Below are 22,166 nucleotides of genomic sequence, written 5' to 3'. Positions count from 1 at the left end.
AGCCAAGGTTTGAATCATTTTGGCCTTAACTGTAACTGTAAGAGTTACATACTGTACATCAAATATATAAAATATATATTACTGTATATATAATATTCACTTCCAAAGCTTTTGGTCTGGTTTGACATGTTTTCTGTTGGTGGTCATCTATTTCACAATGTGAACTAAATGGTCCAAATATTTTCATTATATATTCATAACAATTCATCATTTTGTTTGCGTAGTACCTTTCATGTTTCCCTAAGACCATTTTTTGCTATTTATGTTTGGTTCTTCTTCATTAAAACCATGTTGTCTTTTTTTCATGTTGTGTCCATGTATATTTATTGGTTGTTTTGTTTGGTGCTTTTGATTTCATGTAATTATTTATGTCATTTATTTATTTGACATTTTGCCTTTTAACTCATTCAATACGAAAAGCGTAGTTTTAAGTTTTTGTAAACCTGAATGTCCGATCCTAACAACATGTAAGGTTTTTATTGATTTTAATTTTTTTGCGCAAGAGGCTAAAGGAGGTGCTGATACAACTCCTCACCAATGAATTTGGCTTGAGAGAAATTTTAATGCCATAAAAAAGGCCGCTGTCGATATTTGAGCTGTCACAAACGCAAAAAATATTTGTGTCAAAGTGAAAGTTGTGCTTGAAGTGTATCTTTTCACAAAAAGCTGGTTTTCTCCCTTTTCTAGTCGGCAACTGATATTTTCCTGAAACTTACCTATGTTCTACTGCTGATTACTAGAGAATGGAAAAAGGTAGAAACAACCTTTTTTCTGATGAAATGCAGGAGTCTAATCTTTATTTTGGTAGGTTCCGTGTTCATATAGCCATAGAACAGAATATTCTGTGTGCCTTGAAAGATCAGTCAAAATCGTGTAAAATGGCAGCTACTAAAGGGGTTGTCTTTTGAAAAAAGGCTGGGATTGAATGAGTTAATATTACATACTCCATCATGCAAAATGTCATGTAATTTACCATCTACTATATGTTATTTGGTTGTGGGGGTTTTTTGCCATGCATTTGTCATTTTTTTGTTTTCATTTCCATTGTCATTTGAATATCCATTCTGCCTCATACAAAAGCTTGTTAACAATAGAAACATTTATCACATTATGTCATTTTTCATTTGCTTCCCTGGCAGGCACCTTACAGAGAATATAATAATCCTCAAAAATTGCATTTTTTGGTGGTTTGAATGCTGCTTACTCTTTGTAATTACTGAAGTTAAGCAGTTACATTTGTGCTGCTTTGCGCAGAACAATCTCATGCTGGTGGGAGGAGCAAAGCATTTGCTTAATTATAATGTTCTAATATAGTTGTGCATAACTGCAAGACATGTTGTTCTGTGTTTTCATTCCTAAGTCTGCTCTCAGCCATTACAATACCTCTGTTGTGACCTTTGCTTGGTACCTATACTACCTCACCTCTCAGCTCCCCCATCTTCAATGGTTGCGTCAATGAGCATCTGGCTGACCGCACGCCCTCGCCCACCTTCTCCACCACCGACTCGGAGATAACTGAGCTGGCTGACGAACGACAGAGCGAGATGTCCGACTTGATTGACGACGAGGCATTCGTGGATGACACCAGCTCAGACGCTGGCACGGAGGAGGGCTCTGATATATTCAGCGATGGACAAGATCCGTTCTATGACCGCTCCCCCTGGTTCATTCTGGTGGGAAGGTTGGTGACAGGGGGTGACATTCCCATATTATGCACATGAAGGCTAGCACAGCACTTACAGACTTTCTGCATTGGCTAGCTGATATGTTGGTTGGGTTTAGGTGTGGGAACAATGCCAAAGAGCAGTTTTCAAAGTGTGGCACAGTGATCCTTCCCTCAGAGAATATAATATGGTTGGGGCCTCCCTTCCTCCCTGAAAAACACATTTTCTGGTGCATATTTTTCTGCTCAACCCATCCTTTATTTATTCTCTCACCATAGGCACTAAAAATCAATTCCTTTTGATTTTGATGTAATTGAAATTCCAGGTTTTAAAAATATTTTTTCAATATTTTTCTCAAGCTGCTGCGCCTACCCTGAAGTCCACCTCACACTTTGAAAATGCCTGCCATAAAATCAAAGCAGGACATTTTGTAAAAGCCCTTAAGAGAGTAGCTATGTTATGATTCTGTCTTCTACTACAAAACCATACTAAGCAGAACAACGTGTCATATAACACAGTATGAGAGCATAAAAACTGCATACAAGCCGACCTCTGCTTCAGTGTGCATACACGTAGCAAATTTTGCTCATATAATACAGAATACTAAATACTGTATGTCTGCATTCTCTTGTCTGTAAGCCCCCAGGGGTTAAAGAATAGTTTCCGATGCGCTCATGCATTTATAGCAGCGTTGCAAAGATAAACTGAATCCGTGTGGTTGCAAGGAAAATATGATTAGTCACACTTGTGTACCACACAGGCCTGCTGTGCAAGACTGTCTTGTCATATGCAGTCAGAAAGTAAAAAAGCCACCATCCTTTTGTCCCCCACATCCCCTCCCACTGTGATGTGTCATTCCTTGTCACCATGGTAACGCTGACTTAACTTCCAACTGTGTATTACATATGTATTTGCTCTGTCTTAAGTTGATCACGTCTTTTCATCTTTTTTAAATCCCTTAAATCCTGTTGACTTTAGGTTCTGCTTATGTTTTGTTTATTCTGTTTTCACATTTTTCTGGGTTTGTGTTAGATTTATTAACACAATGTTCATTTGCTGTCAATGCTTGCTGCTTAATTTGTCATATATTGCGATGTAGCTACAATTTTCTGCAATAGCACATGTTGTAACAAGGCTGCCGCCCCCTCTTTGACATAAATATCAGGCCGGTAATGACACTTGGCCAATTTCAGCAGCACATGCACAGCCTTTAAGGCAGCCAGACAGACTGCAACAGCTACCTACCTGCGTCACCATGACTTCAGACTTTCTGCAGATTGATCTCTCTCCTCCACCATTGGCCTTGAGAGTCACCTGCTAGGAGAGATGAGAGAAGAATTGGCGTTATAAAGATAGTGTGGCCACCAGAGGTGCAGCACAACAAATAATGCGAGCCAAAACAAAATGGCATATTGACACCACGAAAAATCCACCTTTTGATAACCTTCCCTGTTGCATCAGCCCTGTTGAAAGTGCAATAATAGATGGATTATCATGAAATGTTTGCTCTGAAAAATCCTTATCACTAATTATCATCCTCCCGAGAAACACTAAACATGTTTTAATTACAAAAACATCTATTGATATGCTTTAAGAATTGTGCACATCCTTTTATGCAGCAGTTGAACTTGATACACTGCAGCAGATCTCATGTTTACGCTTTTTTTTTTCCCCACTCGCAGAGCTTTTGTGTACCTGAGCAACCTGCTCTACCCCGTGCCGCTGGTGCACCGTGTTGCCATAGTAACAGAGAAAGGCGATGTGCGAGGATTCCTGCGTGTGGGAGTGCAGGCTATAGCTGGTGAGTAATTTATGGGCTTAGTCTTTATAATCACCATATTTTCTGTTTGTCATGTACAGCTTTGCACAGCTTGATTTCAGTTCTGTAATGATATCTGTAAATGGTATCTGACAGACACTTCTTTTTAATATCAGTTTGAAAAGCAGCCAAGGATTTTCTGGCAAGAAAAAAAAACACTCTTCTGGGCCTTTTTTTTTTATGCATAGTGCGAGTTTAAATGTGCCGTGTTGGCGATAGTGCCTTATAATAGGATGATATGTCTCTTTGTAGCTGATGAGGAGGCCCCAGACTACGGGTCTGGAGTAAGACAGTCTGGTACTGCCAAGATCTCCTTTGATGATGAATACTTCAAAAAAGTAAGTCCCCAAGTCAGATGACAACTGTAATAAAATACATACCTCTTCTCTATGTGAGTCTGCAAGATTAGGTTTCTTTTTTCTACCAACTAAATGTTAACCTCCCTTCTCTTTTTTTTTGTTGTCCCACCAGAAGGATTTCCCATCCACAGTTATGACACACTCTGGCTTATCCTTGGAAGAGCTGCGCATTGTGGAGGGTCAGGGTCAGAGTTCAGAGGTCATCACTCCCTCAGAAGAGCTCAACAGAATCAATGACATGGGTACAACTGCCAGACCCTTGCCGTTTGCCCCACAGAAGCTGACCTTGGCAGATGGCCCTATCGAATGCAAAATAGCAAAGTGTTTGGTTGTGGAAATGAGGCTTGTGTAGTTCAGGATGTTCACAAAAGCAGTTTGATGAATGAAAAGTGCTAGTCTGTGCTACAAATTATGAGCTTTGTAAAATGGTACAATTTTATAGCCCTAAGCTGTCAGCTTGCATGCAGATTCTGAAACACAATATAGAGCCGCTTCAAGTCATTCAGTGACTCTAAACAAACCTTTTCCCATGGCTTTCCTTCTCTAGACCTCAAGCTGGAAAAAATTCCAGAGACTAAGATGTCTTGTGGTGATAGCCTAGCCGGCCAGTTGGAGATAGGCAGCACCTTCACCTTTCGTGTGACTGTACTGCAGACCACCGCCATCCCGCCAGAGTATGCCGACATCTTCTGCCAGTTCAAGTGAGTCCTTAATCCGCCAAGTCTGTGGCAACTTGAGTGGTAAACATTGTTTAGTGACATTGAAACTTTTGGGTTATAGAAAAAAAAACAAGACATCTGATTGCTGCAACAATATGATATGAAAATACAAAAGCTCACTAAGCTCTTCACATTTCAGCAAACATTTTATTATATTGCTTGTTGCCAAGGGACAATACAGGAGAAATAAAACTTGGATATTATCTATAGTAGTCAGTCTATGGTTTGGAAATAATCTAGTGCTGCCTTAACCCTCTTGGGCATGGAACACCACAGCTACAGAGGTTGTTAATGGAATCCTCTTCTACTCCTCCATGATGACATCACTGGTGAGGCTTGCGCTCCTCCACCTTCCTTCTGCTTCAGGATGCTCCACAGATGCTCAATTGGGTTAATGTCTGGGGACATACTTGGCCACTCCATCACCTTTATTTTCCCAAGGCATCTTGGTGGTGTGTTTGGGCTCCATATTTTGCTGGAAAACTACCATGCGGTCCAGTTTCCCAAGGAGGGGGATCCTACCAGCTTTAGAATGTCACAGCACATTAATGTTTCTCTCAATGCACCACAGCCCCCCAGTGCTAGCAGTACTCATGCAGTCCCAGACCATGACGCGACCATCATCATGCGTGATTGTCGGCAAGACACAATTACCTTGCCACTCACTTGTGTTGCCAGCTATTCAGACAATAATGGCTTTGTTTTGAGTCATTTTCACTGGATAGTAAATCTATACTGCAATATAAGTTGTACACTGACTATTCTAAAGTATATCCAAATTTTATTTGTGTAGTGTTGCCCTTGAGAAGATAAAATAATAAAATGATTGCTGAAATGTTAGGAGTATACTTATTGTGAGCTACTAAATGTAAATGTGGCCATAAATGTGACAAAATTCAAGTAGGTAATTTACCTCTCAGCATTGTAATATTTTGTTCTGAGGGAAAGGTCCCTTTTTAAATCAAAGTGATGCACTGACAGCTGTGTTTTTCTTCAGTTTCCTGCATCGTCACGATGAAGCTTTTTCCACTGAGCCTTTGAAAAACACTGGCAAAGGCACACCTTTGGGATTTTACCATGTCCAAAATGTGGGTATATACAGTGTTCATGCAGACATTTGAACCAGTGAATGCTCAACCTTTATTTGACAACTACTCTTTGTTCACTTCCTGAGTAGATTTCAGTGGAGGTGACAGAGTCTTTCATTGAGTACATCAAGACCAAGCCCATCGTTTTTGAGGTGTTCGGCCACTACCAACAGCACCCACTGCATCACCATGGCCAAGACCTCATCAGGTGCGTGACGATGAATGTAATTAATTTGCAAAAGCTATACCCAGGAGATTTTCTTTGGTTTAAAGTTCTCATTCATTCCAACAGTCCTCCAACACCCTCCAGGAAATACTATCCAATTCCAATGCCCCTTTCTAAACCTGGTAAGGCTTTTTCTGCACCATATATTGAAGTCTCTCACCGTCATCTTCCGTTATATCAGCATGCTTCATATTTTCTCCCACTTTTCTTTCACTGTTTGCTTCATTTGGATTTTCTTATTCCCTCATCATGTGATACACTGCCACCCCAGACCATACGCGAAAGATAGAGTTGGTCCGCTACCTGATGAGCGGCTATGTGAACGGCAAAGTGCTGGACACGCTGTCTGAGCACGCCAATGCCCTTGCCTCGTCTGCTGTGGCCAGCATGGATGATGAGGCTGACCAGCTCTCGCACTTCCCCTTTCTCCCAGTGCCCGATGACCCTGTGTTCATTGTGCCCAGGCACCATGGTCGGTGTAGTGGAGTATCTTACAGTCCAGGCATTAGTTGGTGCTGTGTGTGGTGATTAGACTAGTGCTGTGCTTTGCTCCAGTTGTAGTCATGTTGCTGCAGGTCAAAGCATAATAAAGCCCTGCATTGGTGTGATGCACCTTGCTGTAGGTCTGTTGAGTCCTCCTCTCTCAGTGCTGTTGTTTACTACTGACCTCAGTCTCCAGCTGCACTCCACTCCAACCCCCAATCTACTGCATTTGCAGCATCCTAAAACCACAAGTATTGTAATTATATCTTCAGCTGCCTTGTGGCTGCTCTAGTTTTCATGTTGAAAGGCATTTGTTTCACCGCACGGAAAATAAATATTGTATAGCTGTTTGCCTTTAAGATGAAGGTCTTTGTACAGCACTATAATCCCAGTGAGGATCCTGTCAGTAGTGAATTAGTCTTTCTTACTTAGCTTCCCATACTGAGTCAGTTTGTCCACCTGAGTATTTTTGTCAGTGACGTGTCATATTTCAAGGGAAATTAATTATTTGCTTTTGCCTTTTAATGTTAGCTTTATGCTTTATGTATCCATCATAGATCATCCAAAATTAAATACTTAAAAGCTCACCTGTGTTTCCATTCAGTCAGAGTGGTAATTTTCTATTCATGTTTTTGTGTGTCAGTTCCAGCCACCAAGTTGAACACAATCACCAAGTCCAACTTGGGCCAGTGTGTCAGCAAATATGATCTACTCGTCTGGTTTGAGATCAGTGAACTGGAACCTACGGGAGAGTGAGTTTTTGTTTTTGTTTTTTGTTGTTTTTTTTACATGTGTTTACTATATCCATGTGCTGTACAACACATAACTTCATGTCGTTTTAAAACGGCAAAAATAAAGCTACATTTGGATATTTTTCAATATTATGCTGTTTTGATTTATTTAGAGCAGTGTTTCCCAACTTTTTTTGTCTTGTGTACCCCCAAAGCCTTTTTGTCATACCATGAGTACCCCCTCACTCATACGTGTTGGTAATTCTCCAAAAGTAGAATGTAACACAACTGTTATGATTTTGACGCAGCTGTGCCACAGGTTATTGTCCCCCTAGGGAAACTAGTTGTAGTGCACACGTTCCCTTTTATTGTCTGGTTTAAGGTGAAAAGACTGAGAATATTTAATTATCATCTTGGTAATTAAATGTTTCCACGTGCCCCTGCAATTTACTCACGTACCACTAGGGGTACGCGTACCCTTGGATGGGAATCGCTAACTTAGACGAATACAAAACTTCATAGTTTGAGTGACTCAGAGAGAATAGTTACAGCAAGAGAATTGCACATCTTAACTCTAAATGTACCTCTGTCAACAACAGCCTGTGAAATGCTAAATGTGCACTGGTCAGCTATTGAATTCACACTCCTAAATCCATCCCAGTGGCAGCACATGAGCTGAAAGCCAGATTGTACCTTTTATGAGAAACAAGGTATTGCCAGCTTTATAGGTTTTTGTGTGAGAAGGTTCAAGAATGTAGGGGTCATTTTCACATGGAATGGAACATGTTATGTGACGTGGGTGACGTGGGCACCATTCAAGCAAGCAAGCATTTGCATAGTTAGCGAGCAAACAAACCTGATCACGCAGAAATAAGTTTCTTCTGTTGTGTGACTATAAGGTGCTTTACATTCTTGCTGTGAAACACTTTATGCTCTCCGAAGACATAAAGTGGTATTACTAAGGGCTAACTGTCATTTGTTTACAATCTTTTATTGTACTTTTTATATTTGTTCTCACCTATAAGTGTCAGGACTCAGTATGACCTTTCACCCTACACAGGTACATTCCAGCTATCGTGGATCACAGTGGAGGCCTACCTTGCCATGGCACTTACCTGCTGCACCAGGTACTAGAGATGCATAGTTTTTCATTCTACACTGTCTCATTCTACGTTGACATACAGTAAATGCCTTATTTTCACCTAAAAAAAATCAATAAAGCTACTGATTCTAAGCTGCTGTCATCTTATGCTGCAGGGGATCCAGCGGAGGATCACTGTGACTCTTATCCATGAGAAGGGTAGCGAGCTGCACTGGAAGGATGTTCGTGAGCTGGTTGTGGGTAAGCAGGGCATCAGAGGAGGTAGTGGTGCAGCTAAAAAAAAAAAAAAAAAAAAAGATGAAAACAAAACTAATGCATGCGCGATTAAAATTTGTACAGATGTCAGTGGAACAGAAATGCATCCCACAATACTTTTAACAACTGGACACACTGCCTGAAACAAAGCTATGAGCTATCTATATCTACTGTACATCAGATATCAAGATAGCAATGTATAAAAGCTACATGCTATCTTGTGATATGAGTAAAGGTGTCACCATACACTCAGCTCACGAGACGAGACCATACACGATATTGGCTTCATGAGAACGAGCTAATATTTTAACATTACTTTTAAGAAAACTACAAAACGACAAAATATAGGACTGGACAAACAGACTTTTATTTTATTTAACTGAGTCACAAAACAATGCAGGTACATTTTGAAATCTTTTCTAACTTGGCATGCATGACCTAAGCGTGATGCTTTTAACTTTTTTCCACAAATAGAAACAAAAAACAAAAATGATAAAAGTTAAAATAATGATGGCAGGTATAGTTGCTACTGCTAAACATTTATGCTAACATGTGGTTATGAAAAGACTCATGTAAAATAGATTGTAGATTACAGTAATTAGTTTTACGTTTACCCTACACTGCAAAAACAGCCTTGCTTTAAGCAAGCCTAGATTTTCTTAAAAATGGAATAACTTTTCTTATTTCAAGCAAAAAATTATGCTAATGGGGTAAGCAAAATTTGCTTGGCTTCTATAACTAGAATATTTTTCTTGTGACTTTTAAGAGTCTTAAAATAAGAAATCAGGTGTAAGTTTCTAAGAATCAAGCCAAATGCTCTAAATTGAGATAAAATTTGCTTTTATGAGGTTAGATTTATGCAAAATGTGTTCATATGTAATATGATTTAGGAATAGTATCCCTCACAGAGGTTGTCCCGTAGACAAACAACCATTCACAACTATGGAAAATATATAGTCTCCAATTAGCCTAACATACATATGTTTGGATTGTAGGAGGAAGCTCGAGTACACAGAGAATGCATACAGGAAAAACATAAATTGGAGGCTAACTAGTTAGCTTAGTAGCTTGCTAGCGGCGGCCGTCTCTTGTGCTACTTCAGAGCTCCCTTAGCCTGCGCATTAAGTGGTGCGCAATGTGGTGTAAACAAAGCTAGCAGTATTGTCGGAGTGTACGTCTATGTATGCCAGATTAATGTTAGACTGGCTGTCCTGTATATCAATCAAGTGACAAACGTCATAGTGAGGATGGATTATATCGGTCTTTTTTTTAATGCCATCCGATGGACTCATATTAGGTTTAAGAACAAGGAACTTTGCCAATGCTAATGATGAGTTATTATGTCATATTATTGCTTATCATGTCTACTATATTAGGTAATACTGGTATAAAGGTAATTATTGGGGTGTAATTTCATGTCTACGGCGCTCTATTAATGTTAAAACACGTTTTTAGAAAGTCATAAACATGTTTTCTATGTTCTAACTACGAAAATATTGCATTTATTGATATTGAATCCTACTTAGCGGAAATTCACCTATCGCGGTCAGAGCTGGAACCAATTAACCACGATAAACGAGGGACAACTGTGTAATAAATCTTGGTACGCTCTAGGAGATTTGAAGTGCAGCCTTCACATTGGTCCAAAATCAGAAAATCTTTAGATATATTTTCTGTGTGTGAGTCAGTTCTTAAATTTACAAAGTGTATGTAACCAGTTTTATTCTTAAATTAAGATAAATATTCTAAATCTGTTATAATAATTTTAATTCGGTTTTCAGCTTATTACAAAAATAACTTTATAAGAATTGGTTTGATATACTTTCTTAATGTAAGATTATTTTTCTCATGTGAAAAGATATTTTTTATTTTTCTGAAAAAAAAATAGGTACTGCTATAGGACATTCCTATAAGTTCCTATAAGTCATATGCAGCAATCGTGTTTTGATCTGATCTGACAAATCTTAAATTTGATCAAATGTAGAAATACTTGTACTACAGCTTGCACATTAACACCGTGGCAGCTGTTTAACTCAGATGGAAAAAAACAGCTATACGTCACGAGCAAGTGACGCTGGGAATCCCAAGTGCTGGTAGGATTGCAAGGTTTATAGTGTGCGCAAAGCACTTAATGTCCAATCCTGCCTGGCAGACTGCCACTTCCATATCACGTGTATTGTCATTCACTAGTGATGCATTGTTCACAGTCTGAGACAGCATGTTTCTAAACAACAAATATTGTAATATTTTAATCTCGCAAAATCTATGAGATATGGTGACACGCCTAGATAATGGTGATTTTGATCTACTGGGCCATTCTGTGTCCATGCAGGTCGAATAAGGAACAAGGCTGAAGTAGACGAAAGCGCTGCTGATGCCGTCCTGTCCCTCAACATCATCTCTGCTAAAAACATCAAATCATCCCACAACTCCAACAGGTATGATGGCAGATTTTTTTTGTTTTTCTTTTGAAAATATCAATTTACCACCACATATTCCCATCACTACCACTGATTCACAAATAGTAACTCTATTGTAACACATTGTTATGCTGCCTTATCATTTTCTTATGTCATTCAGAATTGGTAAAGGGTACATGTTGAATACAGGAAGTGACCAAATATATTAGCAATTGCTGTGAAACAGAGGGGTAGGGTTAAATAAACTCTGCTTCTTCTTACTCCTTTCTTCATATATGGAATTGTGAGCTGTAGTATGTGATGTATCCCAATATATGCATGTTCAAAATAAATTACACCATTACCATTACATATTGAGATGTAAGTCTACAGTTTATAAACATAGTGTGTATACTGTATGACTGTGACGTGTTCCTATGTTACATTTGCATGACCATTTCCTGTTCATTTGCTCCATTGTCTGTGTTGCCTGACTCTCTATGCTTCTCTTTTTTTTCCTGTGCATTCTTTCCTCCTCTTGCTGCTGCTGGACTCTTGATTGTGCTCAGGCTTTGTATTGATAAGGATATTGATAGGTATTAGTAGTGGCTAGAAAACATAAAATCCTTCCTTCCTGAAAGAACATTATGCTTCTCTTCTTTGCATTCATTCATATAATTAGGTTGCTATACAGTGTATGTGTTTGTTGGTATGTTGCATTATGTTTGCTTTTATTTGTGTTTAGTGCCACAATTGTAAATTATTATATACACTGTCTGTTGAATCAAAAAGTCTCAGTCACGCACTTTTCTATAATTCATGAACCTCTTTCAGCTTTGACTACAGGAGGCATTCGCGCGGTCAACTACTATTTCTCTATAAATGCAATGAATCTTGGCATTCCTTTCGTGGAATATGTCCATGTCGTCAGGGAATCTATTTATTCAATATATATAATTTAAGTCAGCTGACCTCCTTTTGGCCACATGACTGAAACAACCTACTAAAAGCAAGCCAAGATCATAACACCGTCCTCCTTTGTACGGAAAGCCCGAGGTATTACAGTCTATCACTTGAACCGTCTCTCATTTACCTGATGTGCCTATTACTATGCCAAATAGGCCCAATATGACCATTATTCCATTCCTCCAGAGTTCTGCTGGCGATCATACATGCTGAATGAAGGCAGAAGTTACACGGCTGTAGGGCGTCTGGAATACTGTAAATGAATCTTCGGTTCACGGAGGACGACAAGGAGAAATAGGAAAGAAATATGTTTTAATAAGGATACAAAAACGCTACAGCCTAACGGCGCTAGGACAAGCCACGTTCAGGAGGAGTGAAATATGCATGAGTCGCTTGATTTCTTGTGTCCAATCTATAAGTTGATCATTCAAATTCAAACGAAATTTGAACTTTGAGTCTTTAAATAGGAGAGAAATATGATAAAATGTTAATGCCTGTCTGAGAAAAGTGTATAAAGTGTATGGTGAGGGGTTTCACAGCCTTAAAACATATATAATAATTGTACAAAAATGTAGTTTACTACTTCGCAGATTTGACTTATTGCGGGCTATTTTGGGAAACTATCCCCCGCGATAAATGAGGGAACACTGTACTCACTAGCAAATAGAAGTCTTTTTTTTTGGTTAAATGACATGCTGCCAGCGGCAACATATTTATTGCATGAATTATTCAATAGAGGTGGTGATTTCTTTTTGGCCAGGCAGTGTATACACAAGTAAAGGTGATCATATGCAAATTCAACCCTTAGTTGTGTGTTAGTTTGTGATTCTCACTTTGATTCACTAGTATTTTTCCCTTAAATATCATCTAACAGGACTAAGTCTGATAGTTTTGCGGTAATATACTGTATGTATAGTCTTGTTGGTCAACATTTATATAAGTTTCACTAAATTTACAGTGAAAAACAGATTTGTACATATATAAGCCACACCGGACGATAACCCGCACATGTCCATGTCATAAAATGGCATATTGTGGTGCGCACGAGTCTGTGAGAACCAGGCAGCTCTTTATTTGACAGGAGCCAATCATGAACTATGAATGAACTCATGACGAGCTTGTCAACCCTTACAAAGCATGCTAAAATCATCACACAGCAATTTAACACACAAAAGGTAGCTAATAAATATACAATACAAGTACCAATACAAGTTTAAAATAAAAACAACAACTATTTTAACAGCTTCCCATCATGCATTTCATCCCAGGAAAGCATTTCATTGGACATGGTTGCCAGGGGAGAGAGCTTCAGAGAGCTGGTAGACAGAGGCAGCTGATGAAGCATTGCAGCACCCCGGCAGCCATGTCCAATGAAATGCTTTGCTGGGACGCAATGCATGATGGCAAGCCGTTAAAATAGTTGTTTTTTTTAACTCGTATTGGTAAATGTATTGTGTATTTCTCAGCTACCTTTTGAGTGTTAAGTTGCTGTGTGATGATTTTAGCATTCTTTGTAAGATGACACTGTGAGTCAGACTTATATTGAGTAATGAACTTGTGGTTTCCAGTGGGTTGACAAGCTTGTCATGAGTTCACTTATAGCTCATGATTGGCTCCTGCCAAAGAAAGAGCTACCGTTTCCTAACTGACTCGCGAGCGACACAGTATTTAAATGATTAGTAGTAGTTCTGCAGTGAAGGAGATGTCACGAGATTAGAACATAGCCATAAATTTGCCGTACCACTGTATAAACCACAGGGTTCAAAGTTTAAGAAAAAAGTAGCTGCTTATACACCGGAAATTACGGTAATTGCTACTTTAAATATAATTATACTGATGGTGGATTTTTTTCACCATTTTGTTGTGGCCCCTGGAGGCCAAGACGCCCTTAGCATTTGCCTATATTGCCTCATAGGTCAGCCGGCTCTGGAGTTATGTGTAAGAAATCTGTTTTAAAACAATACGTGGAACACATACACCTGCTGTTTTGCTGGCTTCCTATCTGCCACCCAGCTTGCTACACTTTCTAGCACAGTATTGTTATTTCTTCTTGTGAAACATGCGAGTGCCACTTTACTTCACAGTGTCGACTAGTTTAACTGTCAGGGTTCTTCACTCACCATACACAAATGCCTCTGCAAGGGAAGGCCTCTGACATTGTATTTGTCACCTCTTATCTAAGTCTTGAGCTGTCTTGCATTTTGTGCTGTTTCGTTCTCCTGCAGGACCTTTTACCGCTTTGAGGCAGTATGGGACAGCTCCCTGCATAACTCCCTCCTGCTAAACCGAGTCACTCCTTATGGAGAGAAGATCTACTTGACGCTGTCGGCATATCTGGAGGTACGCCGCAAAACTCTCTGTGTTGTATCACCTCGCGATTAACTGCTAGTTTTTAAATGTGCCACTGGTTTCCTCTGCACAGCTCGATCATTGCATTCAGCCTGCCATTATCACCAAAGACATCTGCATGGTCTTCTACTCCCGGGACGCCAAGATCTCCCCTCCCCGTTCCCTCAGGAACCTATTTGGGAGTGGATACTCCAAAACCCCAGACTGGTAAGGTTGCAATCTGCTTTTACTTTGAGCCCTTCTAAGATCATGTAACATTTATCCAGAGTTAAATTTAATGCAACCTACTCTATTGAATCACAGCAACCGAGTCACCGGAATCTATGAGTTGAGTTTGTGCAAGATGTCTGACTCTGGAAGTCCAGGTGAGCAGTGTGAAAATTGTCCAAAAGTAATATGCAACAAGCTACAATTCTACCAAGGGTGCCAACTGACCTGTGAATTGCAGGCATGCAACGCAGGAGGAGGAAGGTCTTGGACACATCTGTGGCGTACGTTCGTGGTGAAGAGAACTTGGCAGGTTGGAGGCCAAGAGGAGACAGCCTCATCCTGGAGCACCAATGGGAGCTGGAGAAAATGGAGCAGCTTCAGGAGGTACAAGGTTTAAATATCAAAAAAGATGTTGCCGTTCTTTTTGAAACACATTTTTTCCCCTTCTTCCTTCCAGGTGGAAAAGACACGCCACCTCCTCCTGCTAAGAGACAAGCTGGGAGAAACTGCTCCTTTGGGAACTGCTCCCACCACTAAGTCGTTGAGCGAGTTACTGTCTCCATGCCTGAGCTCCGGCTCATTGTCCACCTCCACCTCCATCTCCTCACAGATCTCCAGCACCACCTTTGAAAGCGCCATCACGCCCAGTGAGAGCAGTGGCTATGACTCTGCTGACATTGAGAGCTTGGTTGATCGTGAGAAGGAGCTGGCCACTAAGGTGAGAACAAATGTGTGATATATTGATTGTAAAATAATTGGGGATGGGCATTTGAAGACATTTCCTTATATTTTTATGTAGCTTAAATTCCGGACAGCACACAACACACCTGAATATATGCCACACCCACCGAATTTAAAGAGAAAACATTTCTTGTACATATATAGGCCACACTTGTCTTTAAGCCGCAGGGGTCCACGTTGTAACATGGGATATTTCCACAAAAAGACACACCTTAAACCAAGCAGTCCTACCTATGCCCAGCGCTCCCAGCATCATTTGTTAGCTCCCGTGAGACGTGAGACACTTTTTTTTCATAGGAGTTCAACATCTGCCGAGGTCTAAGCAGTCCAAGCAGTAGCTGTAGCAATTCTACACTTAATCAAACTTACTTAAGAGATGTCAAATCAAAACACCACGCTGCACAAGACTTAAAAACATGTGATATTAATTCCTATAGCGGAAATGCTCTACTTTCTGTTTTGACACTCAGCGTCATGGGAACTATAGTTTGTTTAACCATAAATTAGCCGCATCATTGTTAAAGCCGCAGGGTTCAAAGTGTGTGAAAAAATCTTTTTATTGTCCGTAAATTATGGTGTAACATACAGTGGTGTAAAAAAGTGTTTGCCTCCTTCCTGATTTCTTTATTTTTTCATGTTTGTCACACTTAAATGTTTCAGAAAGAAAGAATAAGAAATCAGGAAAGGGGCAAACACTTTTTCCACACCACTGTAACTATTATATTGAGGCTCCAAGCGTAATATTTTCACATGTAATTGCCTCTGTCAACTGTTGCAATCTAAAATAATTTCAGCTTGTATTTTATATTATAATATTATTTATAATGTTATTCATATTGAGAAACGTATGCATGTAAACATGTGAAAGCGGTCTAGTGTCACGCTAACTGTGCCAGCACAGGGAACCTCTCTCCATTCGCTTTCAACCAGTTTGTGTTATAGTTATAAAAGTTTTATATTTTCAAATACACCCTCATCTCATTTATTTCTTATTGGTTTTTTTCTGCAGCCTATTTAAGTAGCAATTGGGTAGGCCTGGATTTACTGCACCCTCTGCTGTTTGCTGCCAAGTACTGAAATCTAGTAGGCCTCCATTGTTTCAAGATTAACAATAAATCTGTCAAATTCCACATGATCAACACAATTCTTACTTAGTCAATACTACATGTAAATCAGTACGGTGTCTACCACACTCTTTGGTTACTATGAACTTACAGTTGTCACTATTCTTTCATGTAGTGCCTCCGCCTCCTGACTCACACCTTCAACAGTGAGTATAACCAGTTGGTAAACAGCATCAGCGACTGCAAGGTGAGACATGTCACAGTCACACCAGAACACTGATGTCAAATGTTATCACACACTGTCGTCAACGTCCATCTTCACTTCTCAGCTCTCCGACATCTCTCCAATCGGACGTGACCTGTCAGTGACCAGCTTCAGCAGTGCCACCCTCACGCCTTCCTCCACCTGCCCTTCTCTGTCAGACTCCCGCTGTGGCTCCGTAGAACAGAAGTAAATTTGTTATTTAGTCAGCAACAAGTGTCCAGTCTAGAGATGTTCTATTTTAATCAGCATTGGGGCCATGTTTCCTTTCAAAGCAACACTGCAAGCTGTTCTAATGTGTGTTTTTCTACCCAAGGACACCAGAGAACTGCTCCCGTGCATCCAGCCCCTCCTGCTCAGATTATGAAAACTTCCCAATGGTTCCCACACTGGAGACATCCTACCTTGCACGTGCTGGGAAGAACGAATTCCTCAACTTGGTGCCTGATATTGAAGAAATGAGGCCAGGGTGAGAGCTGCCACCCTAAATAAATATGACATGTTTTTGTGGAGTGGTTTAAAGAATGAAAGCTAAATAGAAGATTCACACATCAGCTAATATTTTTGCTTTTCATCAGATCTGTAGTGTCCAAGAAGGGTTTCCTGAGCTTCATGGAGCCACGCTCCAACTCCTGGGTGAAACACTTTGTGGTTGTGCGCCGGCCTTATGTCTTCATCTACAACAGCGACAAGGATCCAGTGGAGCGAGGTGTCCTCAACCTTTCCACAGCACAGGTGGAATACAGTGAAGATCAGCAGGCCATGCTCAAGGTAGATTTTCACCTCAATAAATATGTATTTGTTTAGTTTCATCTTTGTACTTTAGATACCAAGTGGGGCACCCCCATTTATGTTGGCTACCAGGAATTTTTTTTGTTGTTTTATTTCAATATCTCTCACAATTGCAATGTCATTTGATGACAAATTGGTAAGGACAAATCTACAGGTACAGTTAGTCAAATCCAACTTTATTTGAGTCCTGACTCTAGGTGTGCACAAACTACAGTTAAATGTACATTTAAAAAATAATAGATAAGTTATCGGTTTGAAAAAATACTTTCTTCTTCCCTTATTTATTTACATGATGTTAGGGCTGCAACTAATGAGTTTTTTTTTTTTTAGTCGATTAATTTGAAGTTTGTTGTTTCGATTAATCAAGTAAACGGTGAGGCCCTAGATCAGCCATCACCTAATAGTGGACCTCGTTCCGGATCCGGATCCAGTGATGGCCCTTTACGGACCCGTGACCAATTAAAGTGAATGGGAAATATAATAATAACATATAGTCAATGCTGGCGGACCGATCGCAGTGGCAGTTTGCGGGCGTAATTACTTCAGTTGTTACGGTTACGTGACAACAAATGCGGTGAAGTCACTCAAAATGAGCCAATGAAATAGTTTGTTTACTTGGCGAGCAAATGAGAACCATGGCTTGCTCAAAAGTAAGAACAGTTGACCGAGAAAACCAAACATTTAAAAGTGAAAGGACGGACCAATATATGTTCATTCTTCCATAATCCAGAGCCAAACCGCTGTGTCTCATGTGCTCTGAAGCTGTAGAGCCCAGTATCAAAAATCTACAAGTCATAGCACATTCATTTACAGCACAGCAACATGCAAATGAGTGTTCACTAAGTATTGTGTGGATATAGGAGCAAAACAAAACATCTTTCACTGACAGGAGTGTTGTGGAGTGCTGCTGCAGAGATCTTACTCAAAGGTCAACAAAAAGAGGTGTGAAATTCAAATTCAGGCAAATTCCAACGCGACAATAACAAGAAAATGTGAAACTTAAAGAGGGTGTACTGTTGCAACTTTTTTGTTAAAGAGACACTTATTAAATTGTTTTTTGGGTTTTTTTTTCCCAGAGAAACCGATGCAGTTTTATTTAACATAAAAAATAAGCTTCTTGTGTTCATTCATTGTTTGTACAGTCAAACTTTTTATTATTTAGGAGAATTTGTGTTTGCTTTTAAATGCTATATTGGTGCTAAAATCAGTGTGTTGTAAGGCACTGGTTCGCCATTATTTTCTGTCATGCCCACACTTGGGGACAGACATATTTTTGCGCCCCCCTGATTTGAAATACTATTTAGAAAATGATTTATTTATCTGTACTGTACAGACTGAATAAGAAACTAACACCAACAAAATGCAACAAAATGGAGAGCAGTGAAGCATACAAGTATATTGAAGAGACCCGTACCCTAGACGGTCCAAATCAACATGAACCAAACACAAACCGTTACTGGTTGGGTCTGCAATATCAGAAAATGTTGAATACTGTTTTCCAATGTCAAAGATGATGTTTGTGAATATCTTCGTTTGTCCAAAACACAAAGATAATCGGTCTGCTTTCATGGATGACTATGGAAATTGAAAAAATATTCACATTTGAGATGCTGAAATAAGCTGATAGTTACATTTTTAAATCAAAAAATGATTATTCCAATACCAAAATACATGTCGATTAATTGGATAACCATTAAGTGTTGTCGCGCTAATGATACACATCTATTCACTGAGTCTGGGAAATCTTTGAAAAAGTATGGAAATTTGAAATGTCAAATCCGTAGGAAACCTGCAGAGCTGACGCTATCCGAGGTTCCACTGTAAATCAAAACTACAAGTAATTATTTGATAAAACATATACAGTATATCCATCAATCAATTTTCTATGTCGCTTGTTACGGGTAAGCTAGAGCCTATCCCTGACTTTTGGCAGGAGGCGGGGAACATTTTGGACTTGTCGCCAGCCAATCGAAAGGCATACAGTATATAAAGGCCTCTGCCTAATAAACGCCTTGAGTTCATAAAAACCCTACTAATCACTACTTGTCTACAAAATCCTTTGTACCAGTAAAATAATTGTCATATGTCACAGTACTCGCTCTCCCAAGTAATGTTTCATTGACAAATGACATTGCCGTGTGATTTTGTCAGACACCCAACACGTTTGCTGTGTGCACGAAGCACAGAGGAATCCTCCTGCAGGCCAACAACGAGAAAGACATGAACGACTGGCTGTACGCTTTTAACCCTCTGCTTGCGGGAACGATAAGGTACACACACTTCTATCATACATTAAAATGAAAATAAAGCGACCGTTCCTCACTGTTCTCTCATCACCACGTGACACATTTCCCTTAGATCCAAGCTGGCGAGGAGGCGTAGTGGCCTCATCAAGAACTGAAGGGGACATCGCAAGCTCCAATCTTTCTATTAAAAAAAGCCTTTGAATATACCAAGTGTTATAACACCTGTTATCATTGTGAATCTTGACAGTTTTCTCTTTTAAGTAGACTTGTGGCTTAAGTCTCCTTTCTTGCAACTAAATGTTTGACAAAAGAAACACCTCCTTTCACCTTCCAAAATGCTCCTTCCCCCTGTCTATTTCTATCCTCTGTTTCCTTCTCAGCTTTTGTCTTTTTCTTTCTTCACAACAACATTTTGTTCTGATTTGCTGTCATTCCCCCTGAGTCCCTTAACTAGTAGCATGTCGTAATAGTCTACTTGTGTGCACGATTCTGCAGAAAAGGTTTGTCGGGCCACTAATTTTCCGTTTGCCAATCATGTGTGATTATGTTTATCAGTGTTATATGTCTCACGTTTTATTTGATGTTATTTTATTGTTTATTGTTAGAATAATGACCGCATGTTAACAGCAGAAATCCTCAGGAGAACACACAGTTTGCTTACTAAAAACACAAAAAATGTCAGATGAAGTCATGAAGGGAACATATAATATATAATCTCTGCAACGGATGCTTCTGCAAAGCAACAAATCTTGTAGAACAGTTGCTGCTAATGTAGTCTTTTGAATAAGATTTGCTTCAGGTTACTGCCTCTTTCTAACATAGACGCTAGGCCTCTCCTCCTGTACTATCTCCATAATAATAAATAACCATTTGAAACATTCAGAATAATCGGCGTGGTCTCAGTGAGGACCACAATGAACTTCCTCAGCTCTCGTGTACATAATTGTCTCTGTCTTTCTGTGAGTGATAACTAACAATCATGAATGGATGAAGGTCTCTATGAGTATTATTTCAGGAAGGAGGCGGATGATGATGAGGAGGAGGATCTAATGACATTATATCATGTCCGCACACAACTAACTGGTCTGAGATCAGCTAGCGCTTTTGACTCTCAGCATGCTTTTTGTGTTTTTTTTTCCTTTTGCATTTTAAAATGAAGCAAACAGGGTGAAAACAGGGACGGTTGCATCCACTCAATGTCACTGTGTCAATACCACGTATTATATTCATTCCTCTCTTAAGTTGCTATCGCTATTGTTTCTATTACGCTTTTAAAAGTTTTATACAAAATGTATAACATGGGCATTTGTGTTTTTAACCTTTATTTTGCACATGTGAACACAATATAGCAAGACAAGGGCCGTTAGTGTATTTTTATTTTTATTTTTTATAATAGCACATAGCAAAGTTACACTGAATGGCTGTTACTGTGGATGGCTGTACTCAAAAACGTTATTGTGATCGGAAATATTTGAAAGAAGAGATAATAAGGGACAAAATATACACAATTTCTTTATCCATGCTATTGCTGTGTGAAAATGTTTATTCTGAGCAACAAACTATATAGGCTCCTTTTAGCACTTTTGGTACCTCCTTCAAGCTTGTGAAGGGTGCACACGGGTGTTATTAAACTCTGACCAACCAACCAGTAGTTGCCCGCTGCACAATATGAATACATTTGTATGAAATGAAGGTAAATAGAGGTGCCAAAATTTGTTACAAGCACTATTGATTTTTCTCTAAAGTCATCAGGATGTTTTTGTCCACAGGTCAACCAGCCTGCTGGAAAAAAATCTGATCACTTATGAGAAAAGTGCTGGTATTCTGTATATTTCTTGCCAGAGCAGATATGTTTTCACCTGAGTGGCTAATTTGTAGAGTTCTCTAATTTTGAATTGTGTATTTATTGTTTTCAATGTACATATTAGTTTGCAGATCTTTGCACATATTAATAAAAAGGTTCAACTAACTAATTCTTAAGACGTCTGTGCGGTTTAGTTGCTCTTTAACCAAAAGATGGCATGGCAGTCGAATGTACCATGAAGGTGTGTGTATTTCCAGCCAAAAGGGAAAAAACGAAGAAAAATGTAGTCTGTTGTTCCTTGTTTGGGACACTGAGTTGCATTGGTGCATCCTTTTTCCATTAGAAAGGGATTAGAGCAAAAATCTGCCTGGGATTACAAGTATATTTACTCACTACTCATGCTAGCCAGCCATAAGGTCTTTATTTGTCTTATATCAGGGAATATAATAAAAGGTAGCTAGTGACATCTAAAATGACTATTATGTTATTGTTTGTGCTTCATCACCTCGACACATTTCCGTTGATGCCTTTTAAACAGAACAAGCTTCCCCTCTTGACAATTATTATTATTATCCCTTTGGAGTCACCAAAGGTTTTTTAAAAAAGAAGGCAAACATTAACACTGTACATTCTTTTTGTTTTCATACTTATTTTGTAAATATCTGTGTTGTATGGAGCTTGATTTAAAAAGAAATGTAAATATGTTTACTGTATTTGTAATAATTATAATCCATTCGCTGTATAGCATATAGATGTGTCATGCAGATATCCTAATAATAATCTGTGTACGGTAACCCTGCACCATCGGTCTGTTTCGTGAATGAGGAAACAATAAAAGTGCAAATTAGCAGAACTAGTGATGCCTGTTTGTTTTCTTTGGGTGTCCT

The 22,166-nt window shown here is 39.3% G+C and overlaps 1 protein-coding gene across 20 annotated transcripts in view; it reads left to right on the top strand.

Annotated features, from left to right (window-relative positions):
• Nucleotides 1-22,154, top strand: part of kif1b (kinesin family member 1B) — a 72,787-nt gene extending 50,633 nt beyond the window's left edge. For 7 of the 20 annotated variants that reach the window (XM_054788392.1, XM_054788403.1, XM_054788411.1 and 4 more), the window contains 25 exons: nt 1,430-1,681; nt 3,347-3,465; nt 3,736-3,821; nt 3,955-4,084; nt 4,390-4,543; nt 5,559-5,649; nt 5,739-5,857; nt 5,942-5,997; nt 6,147-6,347; nt 7,002-7,110; nt 8,150-8,216; nt 8,347-8,431; nt 10,779-10,884; nt 11,415-11,441; nt 14,037-14,151; nt 14,234-14,367; nt 14,464-14,525; nt 14,609-14,754; nt 14,828-15,088; nt 16,351-16,422; nt 16,505-16,626; nt 16,754-16,906; nt 17,016-17,208; nt 19,381-19,499; nt 19,588-22,154. In XM_054788392.1, the coding sequence (XP_054644367.1) occupies nt 1,430-1,681; nt 3,347-3,465; nt 3,736-3,821; nt 3,955-4,084; nt 4,390-4,543; nt 5,559-5,649; nt 5,739-5,857; nt 5,942-5,997; nt 6,147-6,347; nt 7,002-7,110; nt 8,150-8,216; nt 8,347-8,431; nt 10,779-10,884; nt 11,415-11,441; nt 14,037-14,151; nt 14,234-14,367; nt 14,464-14,525; nt 14,609-14,754; nt 14,828-15,088; nt 16,351-16,422; nt 16,505-16,626; nt 16,754-16,906; nt 17,016-17,208; nt 19,381-19,499; nt 19,588-19,630 (3,022 nt within the window). In that variant the 3' untranslated portion in view covers nt 19,631-22,154. The remainder of the gene's footprint in view (nt 1-1,429; nt 1,682-3,346; nt 3,466-3,735; nt 3,822-3,954; nt 4,085-4,389; nt 4,544-5,558; nt 5,650-5,738; nt 5,858-5,941; nt 5,998-6,146; nt 6,348-7,001; nt 7,111-8,149; nt 8,217-8,346; nt 8,432-10,778; nt 10,885-11,414; nt 11,442-14,036; nt 14,152-14,233; nt 14,368-14,463; nt 14,526-14,608; nt 14,755-14,827; nt 15,089-16,350; nt 16,423-16,504; nt 16,627-16,753; nt 16,907-17,015; nt 17,209-19,380; nt 19,500-19,587) is intronic. The other 13 variants (XM_054788438.1, XM_054788515.1, XM_054788522.1 and 10 more) reach the window with 7 other exon arrangements.
• The last annotated feature ends 12 nt before the right edge of the window (nt 22,155-22,166 follow it).

Source organism: Dunckerocampus dactyliophorus, chromosome 1 (assembly GCF_027744805.1).
Source record: "Dunckerocampus dactyliophorus isolate RoL2022-P2 chromosome 1, RoL_Ddac_1.1, whole genome shotgun sequence".
In the NCBI taxonomy this organism is placed as follows: Eukaryota; Metazoa; Chordata; class Actinopteri; order Syngnathiformes; family Syngnathidae; genus Dunckerocampus; species Dunckerocampus dactyliophorus.
Note: the sequence above shows the minus strand (reverse complement) of the source record. Positions and strands in the feature narration are given on the sequence as shown.